Source organism: Oncorhynchus clarkii, chromosome 25, assembly GCF_045791955.1.
Source record: "Oncorhynchus clarkii lewisi isolate Uvic-CL-2024 chromosome 25, UVic_Ocla_1.0, whole genome shotgun sequence".
Taxonomy (NCBI): domain Eukaryota; kingdom Metazoa; phylum Chordata; class Actinopteri; order Salmoniformes; family Salmonidae; genus Oncorhynchus; species Oncorhynchus clarkii.
The window spans coordinates 4,629,778-4,642,882 of record NC_092171.1 but is presented as its reverse complement, the minus strand read 5'-3'; the positions used below and the strand labels follow the sequence as shown (position 1 = coordinate 4,642,882).

The following is a 13,105-nucleotide window of genomic DNA, read 5'->3' as shown; positions in this document are numbered from 1 at the left end:
AGCCTCATTTTGACTTGTTTTAAGGACATTACATCAAAGTTGGATCAGCCTGTAGTGTGGTTTCCCACTTTAATTTTGAGTGTGACTCCAAATCCAGACCTCCGTGGGTTGATAAATTTGATTTCCATTGATAATGTGTGATTTTGTTGTCAGCACTCACCCACACACAGGACCAAGCCTGGCCTGTTGAGGAGTGACGGACTCAATCCTAGCTGGAGGGGTGCTTTCATCTAATCTACGAACATAGACAGGTGTCACACCTTGACCATAGTTTGCTTTGTATGTTCTATGTTTTGTTTGGTCAGGGTGTGATCTGAGTGGGCATTCTATGTTGGATGTCTTGTTTGTCTGTTTCTGTGTTTGGGCCTGATATGGTTCGCAATCAGAGGCAGGTGTTAGTCATTGTCTCTGATTGGGAGCCATAATTAGGTAGCCTGTTTTGTGTTGGGTTTTATGGGTGATTGTTCCTGTCTTTGTGTTTGTTGCACCAGATAGGGCTGGTTCGGTTTTTCACGTTTCTTATTTTGTATTATAAATTGTTCAAGTTATCATCTTTATTAAAGATGTTTAAAAATAACCACGCTGCGTTTTGGTCCGCCTCTCCTTCTCAGGAAGAATTCCGTTACAACAGGGCTCTAACTCCCCTAGCTCCACAATGAGATAGGGCGCAGGCCAGGCAGCAGGCCAGGCAGCAGGGCGCAGGCCAGGCAGCAGGGCGCAGGCCAGGCCAGGCAGCAGGCTGTTAGCCAGCCTGCCAGCTTAGTGGAGTCTGCCACTAGCACAGTCAATGTCGTCAGCTCAGTTATCCCCATTGAGACCATGTCTGTGCATTGACCTAGGTTGGGCAAAACTAAACATGGCGGTGTTCGCCATAGCAATCTCACTGGAATAAAGACCTCCTCCATTCCTGCCATTATTGAAAGAGATCGTGATACCTCACATCTCAAAATAGGGCTACTTAATGTTAGATCCCGCAATTCCAAGGCAGTTATAATCAATGAACGAATCACTGATCATAATCTTCATGTGATTGGCCTGACTGAAACATGGCTTAAGCTTGATGAATTTACTGTGGTAAATGAGGCCTCACCTCCTGGTTACACGAGTGACCATATCCCCCGCGCATCCCGCAAAGTCGGAGGTGTTGCTAACAAATTTCAATTTAGAAAAAAAAACGATGATTTCGTCTTTTGAGCTTCTAGTCATGAAATCTATACAGCCTACTCAATTACTTTTTATAGCTACTGTTTACAGGCCTCCTGGGCCATATACAGCATTCCTCACGGAGTTCCCTGGATTCCTATCGGACCTTGTAGTCATGGCAGATAATATTAATATATTTGGTGACAAAAATATTCACATGGAAAAGTCCACAGACCCACTCCAACAGGCTTTCGGAGCCATCATCAACTCAGTGGGTTTGTCCAACATATCTCCGGACCTACTCACTGCCACAGTCATACTCCGGACCTAGTTTTCTCCCGTGGAATAAATGTTGTGGATCTTAATGTTTTTCCTCATAATCCTGGACTATCGGACCACCATTTTATTACGTTTGCAATCGCAACAAAAATCTGTTCAGACCCCAACCAAGGATCATCAAAAGTGTGCTATAAATTCTCAGACAACCCAAAGATTCCTAGATGCCCTTCCAGACTCCCTCCGGCTTACCCAGGGACATCAGAGTACAAAAATCAGTTAACCACCTAACTGAGGAACTCAATTTAAACTTGCACAAAACCCTAGATACAGTCGCACCCCTAAAAACAAAAAACATTTGTCTTAAGAAACTAGCTCCCTAGTATACAGAAAATGCCCGAGCTCTGAAGCAAGCTTCCAGAAAATTGGAACGGAAATGATGCTAAACCGAACTGGAAGTCTTCCGATTAGCTTGGAAAGACAGTACCATGCAGTATCAAAGAGCCCTCACTACTGCTCGATCATCCTATTTTTCCAACTTAATTGAGGAAAATAAGAAAAATCCAAAATGTTTTTTTGATAATGTCGTAAAGCTAACTAAAATGCAGCATTCCACAAGAGAGGATGGGTTTCACATAATTTCATGAACTTCTTTGATGAAAAGATCATGATCATTAAAAAGCAAATTACGGACTACTCTTTAAATCTGCGTATTCCTCCAAAGCTCAGTTGTCCTGAGTCTGCACAACTCTGCCAGGACCTAGGATCAAGAGAGACACTCAAGTGTTTTAGTACTATATCTCTTGACACAATGATGAAAATAATCATGGCCTCTAAATCTTCAAGCTGTATACTGGAACCTATTCCAACTAAACTACTGAAAGAGTTGCTTCCTGTGCTTGGCCCTCCTATGTTGAACATAATAAACGGCTCTCTATCCACAGGATGTGTACCAAACTCACTAAAAGTGGCAGTAATAAAGCCTCTCTTGAAAAAGCCAAACCTTGACCCAGAAAATATTAAAAACTATCGGCCTATATCGAATCTCCCATTCCTCTCAATATGTTTTGAAAAAGCTGTTGCGCAGCAACTCACTGCCTTCCTGAAGACAAACAATGTATACAAAACGCTTCAGTCTGATACACGACCCCATCATAGCACTGAGACTGCACTTGTGAAGATGGTAAAGTACCTTTTAATGGCGTCAGACCGAGGCTCTGCAGCTGTCCGACCTTAGTGCTGCTTTTGATACCATCGATCACCACATTCTTTTGGAGAAATTGGAAACCCAAATTGGTCTACACGGACAAGTTCTGGCCTGGTTTAGATCTTATCTGTCGGAAAGATATCAGTTTGTCTCTGTGGATGGTTTGTCCTCTGACAAATCAACTGTACATTTCGGTGTTCCTCAAGGTTACGTTTTAGGACCACTAATGTTTTCACTATATATTTTACCTCTTGGGGATGTCATTCGAAAACATAATGTTAACTTTCACTGCTATGTGGATGACACACAGCTGTATATTTCGATGAAACATGGTGAAGCCCCAAAATTGCCCTCCCTGGAAGCCTGTGTTTCAGACATAATGGCGGCAAATGTTCTACTTTTAAACTAGGATAAAACAGAGATGCTTGTTCTAGGTCCCAAGAAACAAAGAGATATTCTGTTAAATCTGACAATTAATCTTGATGGTTGTACAGTCGTCTCAAATAAAACTGTGAAGGACCTCTGTGTTACCCTGGACCCTGATCTCTCTTTTGACGAACATATCAAGACTGTTTCAAGGACAGCTTTTTTCCATCTACGTAACATTGCAAAAATCTGAAACTTTCTGTCCAAAAATTATGCAGAAAAATTCATCTAAGCTTTTGTCACTTCTAGATTAGACTACTGCAATGCTCTACTTTCAGTCTACCTGGATAAAGCACTAAATAAACTCAGTTAGTGCTATAAACGGCCGCTAGAATCTTGAATAAAACCCCAAAAATGTATCATATTACTCCAGTGCTTGCCTCTCTACACTGGCTTCCTGTTAAGGCTACGGCTGATTTGAAGGTTTTACTGCTAACCTACAAAGCATTACATGGGCTTGCTCCTACCTAGCTTTCCCGATTTGGTCCTGCCGTACATACCTACACGTATGCTACAGTCACAAGACTCAGGCCTCCTTACTGTCCCTAGAATTTCTAAGCAAACAGCTGGAGGCAGGGCTTTCTCCTATGGAGCTCCATTTTTATGGAATGGTCTGCCTATCCATGTGAGACGCAGACTCGATCTCAACCTTTAAGTCTTTATTGAAGACCCATCTCTTCGGTAGGTCATATGATTGAGTGTAGTCTGGCCCAGGTGTGTGAAGGTAAACGGAAAGGCACTGGAGCAACGAACCGCCCTTGCTGTCTCTGCCTGGCCGGTTCCCCTCTCTCCACTGGGATTCTCTGCCTCTAACCCTATTACAGGGGCCGAGTCATGGTGCTCTTCCATGCCGTCCCTAGGAGGGGTGCGTCACTTGAGTGGGTTGAGTCACTGACGTGGTCTTTTTGTCCGGGTTGGCAGCCCCCCTTGGGTTGTGCCATGGGGGAGATCTTCATGGGCTATCCTCGGCCTTTTCTCAGGATGGTAAGTTGGTGGTTGAAGATATCCTTCTAGTGGTGTGGAGGCTGTGCTTTGGCAATATGGGTGGGGTGATATCCTGCCTGTTTGGCCCTGTCCGGGGGTATCGTCGGACGGGGGGCCACAGTGTCTCCCGACCCCTCCTGTCTCAGCCTCCAGTTTATATGCTGCAGTAGTTTGTGTCGGAGGGCTAAAGTCAGTCTGTTATATCTGGAGTATTTCTCCTGTCTTATCCAGTGTCCTGTGTGAATTTAAGTATGCTCTCTCTAATTCTCCCATATTTCTCTCTTTCTCTCTTTCTTTCGTTCTTTCTCTCTCTATCGGAGGACCTGAACCCTAGGACCATGTCTCAGGACTACCTGGCCTGATGACTCCTTGCTGTCCCCAGTCCACCTGGTCGTGTTGCTGCTCCAGTTTCAACTGTTCTGTCTGCGGCAATAGAACCCTGACCTGTTCACCTGGACGTGCTACCTGTCCCAGTCCTGCTGTTTTCAACTCTCTTGAGACAGCAGGTGGGGTAGAGATACTCTGAATGACCGGCTATAAAAAGCCAACTGACATTTACTCCTGGGGTGCTGACCTGTTGCACCCTCGACAACCACTGTGATTATTATTATTTGACTCTGCTGGTCATCTATGAACATTTGAACATCTTGGCCAAGTTCTTAGCCAGAAGAGCCACCCCTCATAGCCTGGTTCCTCTCTAGGTTTCTTCCTAGGTTCTGGCATTTCTATGGAGTTTTCCTAGCCTCTGTGCTTCTACACCTGTATTGCTTGCTGTTTGGGGTTTTAGGCTGGGTTTCTGTACAGCACTTTGCGACATCAGCTGATATAAGAAGGGCTTTATAAATAATTTTGATTGATTGATTGATTATTTCTTACCGTACACTCCTTGCCCTCGCGCATACGGGTAGATGATAGAAAATACCAAAATCCAGAAAAGCTCCATCTTCAGCTCTGATCCCTCATAACCTGGATAGAATCGGAGAGAGAGAAGAGGAGGTTTCTCAGTCTGAGTGAATGGGGAATTAGGAGGGCATGAGAGCACCATGACTAGATTGACGGAGCCACGGTAGATTATAGTGAGTAGCGTGTAACAGCAACAGTAAACTAGTTAATAATCCAGACGAGAATAAGTGAGGAGTACTACAACTATGTTTGTTCAGCCCTGTAAATCATTTAAACTCGCACAGGTAATTAAATCGTAATAATTCTTGGGTTTGACAGGATTGCCTAAAGTTATAATGGTGTAGTTCAGAATTTGCTAACAGGTAGGTAAGGGCAGCGAGCATAGCACGATTTCACCCACCAGAATATCACCACACACATAGCCTATTAAACATGTGGGAGTACACACACACGCACACACATACACAGGACTTGTGGACAATAGCAGCAATATTCATTCTGAACATTTCCAAAAATACAAATAGATTACATTCCTCACTGAATAGGTGATAAAACGGAATAATAAATAAGCAATAGACAACCGTGCCAAATCAATCATGTTAACTGATATTTTGTGTGATATTGTGTTTTAATTGAATGCCTATTAAAGGAACGTAAACGAGTCAATCAAAATGATAGAATGATTGATGCGCTTTGTCACTCAATTTGGCAGCTGATTTAGCTTCGCCTAGCATGATGTATTCATTGTGAATTCATACACTTGTCTTTTTCAGAAAAGTAACCCATTCGGGAAGTATTCAGATCCCTTGAAATGTTTTGTTACGTTACAGCCTTATTCTAAATCAATCATCAATCTACACACAATACCCCATAATGGCAATGTGAAAACAGGTTTTAAGAAAGTTTTGCAAATGTGTTAAATATAAAAAACAGAAATACTTTATTTACATAGTAATTTAGACCCTTTGCTATGAGACTCGATGTCACATCCTGACCATAGAGAGCCCTTATTTTCTATGGTAGAGTAGGTCAGGGCATGACTGGGGGTAAGTCTAGTTTATTATTTCTATGTGAGGTTCTAGTTTTGTTTTTCTATGTTGGTGATTTTGTATGATTCCCAATTAGAGGCAGCTGGTAATCATTGTCTCTAATTGGGGATCATATTTAGGTAGCTTTTTTCCACCTGTGTTTTGTGGGATATTGTTTATGTGAGGTTGCATGTTAGCACTCCATTATCGTCACGTTTCGTTTAGTCTTTATTTTTTTGTTGTGTGGTTCACTTATTTCAAATAAAAGATGTGGAACCCAGATCACGCTGCACATTGGTCCAAGTATGCGTCCAACGATCGTGACACTCGAAACTGTTTCCATTGCCCATCCTTAAAACGTTTCTACAACTTGATTGTACATGATTTAGAAAGGCACCCAACTGTCTATAAAAGACCCCACAGTTGACAGTCCATGTCATAGCAAAAACCAAGCCATGAGGTCGAAGGAATTGTCCGTAGAGCTCCGAGACAGGATTGTGTTGAGGCACAGATCTGGGGAAGGGTAGCAAAAATGTCTGCAGCATTGAAGGTCCCCAAAAACAGCGGCCTCCATCATTCTTAAATGGAAAAGTTTGAAACCACCAAGACTCATCCTAGAGCTGTCCGCACAGAAAAACTGGACAATCGGGGCAGAAGGGCCTTGGTCAGAGAGGTGACCAAGAACCTCATGGTCACTCTGAAAGAGCTCCAGAGATCCTCTGTGGAGATGGGAGAACTTTACAGAAGGACAACCATCTCTGCAGCACTCCACCAGGTAGTGGTAGTGGCCAGACGGAAGACACTCCTCAGTAAAAGGCACATTACAGCCCACTTGGAGTTTTCCAAAAGGCACCTAAAGGACTCTCAGACCAGGAGAAACAAGATTCTCTGGTCTAATGAAACCAAGATTGAACTCCTTGGCCTGAATGCCCAGCGTCACATCCCTACGGTGAAGCATGGTGGTGGCAGCATCATGCTGTGGGGATGTTTTTCAGCGGCAGGGACTGGGAGACTAGTCAGGATTGTGGGAAAAGTACAGAGAGATCCTTGATGAAAACCTGCTCCAGAGCACTCGGGACCTCAGACTGGGGCTAAGGTTCACCTTCCAACAGGACAATGACCTTAAGCTCACAGCCAAGACAACGCAAGAGTGGCTTTGGGACAAGTCTCTGAATGTCCTTGTGTTGCCCAGCCAAGTCCCGGACTTGAACCCGATTGAACATCTCCGGAGAAAACTTAACTTAAAATAGCTGTGCAGCGACGCTCCCCATCCAACCTGACAGAGCTTGAGAGGATCTGCAGAGAAGAATGGGAGAAGCTCCCCAAATACAGGTGTGCTAAACCTGTAGCTTCATTCCCAAACCACTCAAGGCTGTAATCGCTGCCAAAGGTGCTTCAACAAAGTACTGAGTAAAGGCTCTGAATACTTTTGTAAATGTGATATTTCCATTTTTTTGTTTATAAATTTGTCAAAAATGTCAGGAAATCGACTTTGTGCATGACACAAGTAATTTTTCCAACAACAGGCAGATTATTTCACTTTCACAATTCCAGTGGGTCAGAAGTTTACAAACATTAAGTTGACTGTGCCTTTAAACAACAACAAGTTAAAGCTTGGTCGCAAATGGGTCTTCCAAGTGGACAATGACCCCAAACATACTTCCAAAATTGTGTCAAAATGGCTTAAGGACAACAAAATCAAGGTATTGGAGTGGCCATCACAAAGCCCTGACCTCAATCCCATAGAACATTTGTGGGAAGAACCGACTTCAACTGTACATATGAGATGAGTAATGTAGTGTATGCTAACATTATATAAAGTGGCATTGTTTAAAGTGACTAGTGATACATACAGTGCCTTGCGAAAGTATTCGGCCCCCTTGAACTTTGCGACCTTTTGCCACATTTCAGGCTTCAAACATAAAGATATAAAACTGTATTTTTTTGTGAAGAATCAACAACAAGTGGGACACAATCATGAAGTGGAACGACATTTATTGGATATTTCAAACTTTTTTAACAAATCAAAAACTGAAAAATTGGGCATGCAAAATTATTCAGCTCCTTTACTTTCAGTGCAGCAAACTCTCTCCAGAAGTTCAGTGAGGATCTCTGAATGATCCAATGTTGACCTAAATGACTAATGATGATAAATACAATCCACCTGTGTGTAATCAAGTCTCCGTATAAATGCACCTGCACTGTGATAGTCTCAGAGGTCCGTCAAAAGCGCAGAGAGCATCATGAAGAACAAGGAACACACCAGGCAGGTCCGAGATACTGTTGTGAAGAAGTTTAAAGCCGGATTTGGATACAAAAATATTTCCCAAACTTTAAACATCCCAAGGAGCACTGTGCAAGCGATAATATTGAAATGGAAGGAGTATCAGACCACTGCAAATCTACCAAGACCTGGCCGTCCCTCTAAACTTCCAGCTCATACAAGGAGAAGACTGATCAGAGATGCAGCCAAGAGGCCCATGATCACTCTGGATGAACTGCAGAGATCTACAGCTGAGGTGGGAGACTCTGTCCATAGGACAACAATCAGTCGTATATTGCACAAATCTGGCCTTTATGGAAGAGTGGCAAGAAGAAAGCCATTTCTTAAAGATATCCATAAAAAGTGTTGTTTAAAGTTTGCCACAAGCCACCTGGGAGACACACCAAACATGTGGAAGAAGGTGCTCTGGTCAGATGAAACCAAAATTGAACTTTCTGGCAACAATGCAAAACGTTATGTTTGGCGTAAAAGCAACACAGCTGAACACACCATCCCCACTGTCAAACATGGTGGTGGCAGCATCATGGTTTGGGCCTGCTTTTCTTCAGTAGGGACAGGGAAGATGGTTAAAATTGATGGGAAGATGGATGGAGCCAAATACAGGACCATTCTGGAAGAAAACCTGATGGAGTCTGCAAAAGACCTGAGACTGGGACGGAGATTTGTCTTCCAACAAGACAATGATCCAAAACATAAAGCAAAATCTACAATGGAATGGTTCAAAAATAAACATATCCAGGTGTTAGAATGGCCAAGTCAAAGTCCAGACCTGAATCCAATCGAGAATCTGTGGAAAGAACTGAAAACTGCTGTTCACAAATGCTCTCCATCCAACCTCACTGAGCTCGAGCTGTTTTGCAAGGAGGAATGGGAAAAAAATTTCAGTCTCTCGATGTGCAAAACTGATAGAGACATACCCCAAGCGACTTACAGCTGTAATCGCAGCAAAAGGTGGCGCTACAAAGTATTAACTTAAGGGGGCTGAATAATTTTGCACGCCCAATTTTTCAGTTTTTGATTTGTTAAAAAAGTTTGAAATATCCAATAAATGTCGTTCCACTTCATGATTGTGTCCCACTTGTTGTTGATTCTTCACAAAAAATACAGTTTTATATATTTTTATGTTTGAAGCCTGAAATGTGGCAAAAGGTCGCAAAGTTCAAGGGGGCCGAATACTTTCGCAAGGCACTGTATATTACATCAATTTTTTTATTATTAAAGTGGATAGAGATTAGAGTCAGTATGTTGGCAGCAGCCACTCAATGTTAGTGATGGCTGTTTAACATTCTGATGGCCTTGAGATAGAAGCTGTTTTTCAGTCTCTCGGTCCCAGATTTGATGCACCCGTACAAGAGGTCGACCGATTATTATGTTTCAACGTCACTACCTATACCGATTTATTGTAGGACCAAAAAAAGCCGATACCGATTAATCGGACGATTTTTATATATATATTTGTAATAATGACAAATACAACAATACTGAATGAACAACACTTTTATTTTAACTTAATATAATACATCAATAAATCAATTTAGTCTCAAATAAATAATGAAACACGTTCAATTTGGTGTTAATAAAGCAAAAACAAAGTGTTGGATAAGAAAGTAAAAGTGCAATATTTGCCATGTAAAAAAGCTAATGTTTAAGTTCCTTGCTCTGAACATGAGAACATATGAAAGCTGGTGGTTCTTTTTAAACATGAGTCTTCAATATTCCCAGGTAAGAAGTTTTAGGTTGTAGTTATTATAGGACTCTATATAGGACTCTTTAGGTTGTAGTTATTATTTCTCTCTATACCATTTGTATTTCATATTCATATTCATATTTCATTGACTATTGGATGTTCTAATAGGTACTTTCGTATTGCCAGCCTAATCTCGGGAGTTGATAGGCTTGAAGTCATAAACAGGGAAATGCTTGAAGCATTGCGAAGAGCTGCTGGCAAACAGAGTAAAGTGCTGTTTGAATGAATGCTTACGAGCCTGCTGCTGCCTACCATCGCTCAGTCAGACTGCTCTGTCAAATCATAGACTTAATTATAATATAATTACATAAAGAAATACGAGGTAATTAATATGGTCAAATCTGGACACTATCATTTCAAAAGCAAAATGTTTATTCTTTCAGTGAAATACGGAACCGTTCCATATTTTATCTAATGGGTGGCATCCATCAGTGTAAATATTGTTGTTACATTGCACAACCTTCAATGTTATGTCATAATTATGTAAAATTCTGGCAAATTAGTTCGCAACGAGCCAAGTGGCCCAGACTGTTGCATATACCCTGACACTGCGTGCAATGAACGCAAGAGAAGTGACACAATTTCCCTAGTTTAATATTTACTGCTAACATGAATATCTTTTAACTAAATATGCAGGTTTAAAAAATCTATACATCTGTGTATAGATTTTAAGAAAGGCATTGATGTTTATGGTTAGGTACATTCGTGCAACAATTGTGCTTTTTTTCGCAAATGCGCTTTTGTTAAATCATCCCTTGTTTGGCGAAATTGGCTGTCTTTGTTAGGAAGAAATGGTCTTCACACAGTTCGCAATGAGCCAGGCGGCCCAAACTGCTGCATATACCCTGACTCTGTTGCACAGATCGCAAGAAAAGTGACACAATTTCCCTAGTTAAAAGAAATTCATGTTAGCAGGCAATATTAACTAAATATGCAGGTTTAAAAATATATACTTGTGTATTGATTCTAAGAAAGGCGTTGACGTTTATGGTTAGTTAGACATTGGTGCAACAGCAGTGCTTTTTTTTTTGCGAATGCGCTTGTTAAATCACCCGTTTGGCGAAGTAGGCTGTGATTCAATGATAAATTAACAGGCACCGCATCGATTATATGCAACGCAGGACAAGCTAGATAAACCAGTAATATCATCAACCATGTAGTTAACTAGTGATTATGTTAAGATTTATCGTTTTTTTATAAGATACGTTTAATGCTAGCTAGCACCTTACCTTGGCTCCTTGCTGCACTCGCATAACAGTCTCCCCGTGGAGTGCAATGTAATCGGCCATGATCGGTGTCCAAAAATGCAGATTACCGATTGTTATGAAAACTTGAAATCGGCCCTAATTAAATCGGTCGACCTCTAACCTGTACTGACCTCGCCTTCTGGATGATAGCGGGGTGAACAGGCAGTGGCTCGGGTGGTTGATGTCATTGATGATCTTTTTGGCCTTCCTGTGACATCAGGGGGTGTAGGTGTCCTTGAGGGCAGGTAGTTTGCCCCTGGTGATGTGTTGTGCAGACCTCACTACCCTCTGGAGAGCCTTACAGTTATGGGTGGAGAAGTTGCCGTACCAAGCGGTGATATAGCCCGACAGGATGCTCTCAATTGTGCATCTGTAAAAGTTTGTGAGTGTTTTTGGTGACAAGCCGAATTTCTTCAGCCTCCTGAGGTTGAAGAGGCGCTGTTGCACCTTCTTCACCATGCTATCAATTTGTCCGTGATGTGTACGCCGAGGAACTTAAAACTTTCCACCTTCTCCACTACTGTCCCGTCGATGTGGATAGGGGGGTGCTCCCTCAGCTGTTTCGTGAAGTCCACGATCATCTCCTTTGTTTTGTTGACGTTCAGTGTGAGTTTATTTTCCTGACACCACACTCCGAGGGCCCTCACCTCCTCCCTGTAGGCCGTTTCGTCGTTGTTGGTAATCAAGCCTACCACTGTAGTGTTGTCTGCAAACTTGATGATTGAGTTGGAGGCGTGCATGGCCACGCAGTCATGGGTGAACAGGGAGTACAGGAGAGGGCTGAGAACGCACCCTTGTGGGGCCCCAGTGTTGAGGAACAGCGGGGTGGAGATGTTATTTCCTACCCTCACTAACTGGGGGCGGCCCGTCAGAAAGTCCAGGACCCAGTTGCACAGGGCAGGGTCGAGACCCAGGGTCTCGAGCTTAATGATGAGTTTGGAGGGTACGATTGTGTTAAATGCTGAGCTGTTATCGATGAAGAGCATTCTCACATAGGTATTCCTCTTGTCCAGATGGGTTAGGGCAGTGTGATTGGGATTGCGTCGTCTGTGGACCTATTGGGGTGGTAAGTAAATTGGAGTGGGTCTAGGGTGTCTCTCAAAGCACCACATAATGACGGAAGTGAGTGTCGTTTAGCTCAGTTGCGGTCACTGATAAGATTAGATAGCCGTGGATTAGGGAGGAGATTTGAATTGTTTAACCCTTTGTTGGTTACTACATGATTCCACATGTTATTTCATAGTAAATAGTTAAAATAAAGAAAAACCCTTGAATGAGTAGGTGTTCTAAAACGTTTTACTGTATATATATATATATATATATATATATATATATATATATATATATATATATATATATATATATACACATACATACATACAGTGGGGCAAAAAAAATATTTAGTCAGCCACCAATTGTGCAAGTTCTCCCACTTAAAAAGATGAGAGAGGCCTGTAATACATCATAGGTACACTTCAACAATGACAGACAAAATTTGATTTTTTTTTCCAGAAAATCACATTGTAGGATTTTTAATGAATTTATTTGCAAATTATGGTGGAAAATAAGTATTTGGTCAATAACAAAAGTTTCTCAATACTTTGTTATATACCCTTTGTTGGCAATGACAGAGGTCAAACGTTTTCTGTAAGTCTTCACAAGGTTTTCACACACTGTTGCTGGTATTTTGGCCCATTCCTCCATGCAGATCTCCTCTAGAGCAGTGGGAGAACTTGCACAATTGGTGGCTGACTAAATACTTTTTTGCCACACTGTATACATGGGAAGCAAGCAAATGCCTTTCACTGAGCTGTGTAAAGACAGACTGACAGGGAAGAGACAATTAATTGTAATGTATCT

The 13,105-nt window shown here is 42.0% G+C and overlaps 1 protein-coding gene across 1 annotated transcript in view; it reads right to left on the bottom strand.

Moving 5' to 3' along the window:
- LOC139383484 (MAM domain-containing glycosylphosphatidylinositol anchor protein 1-like) overlaps window positions 1–13,105 on the bottom strand; it is a 297,322-nt gene that overhangs the window by 270,900 nt on the left and 13,317 nt on the right. The window contains exon 2 of the mRNA XM_071128041.1: window positions 4,913–5,002. Coding sequence (XP_070984142.1) covers window positions 4,913–4,979 — 67 coding nt within the window. The 5' untranslated portion in view covers window positions 4,980–5,002. The remainder of the gene's footprint in view (window positions 1–4,912; window positions 5,003–13,105) is intronic.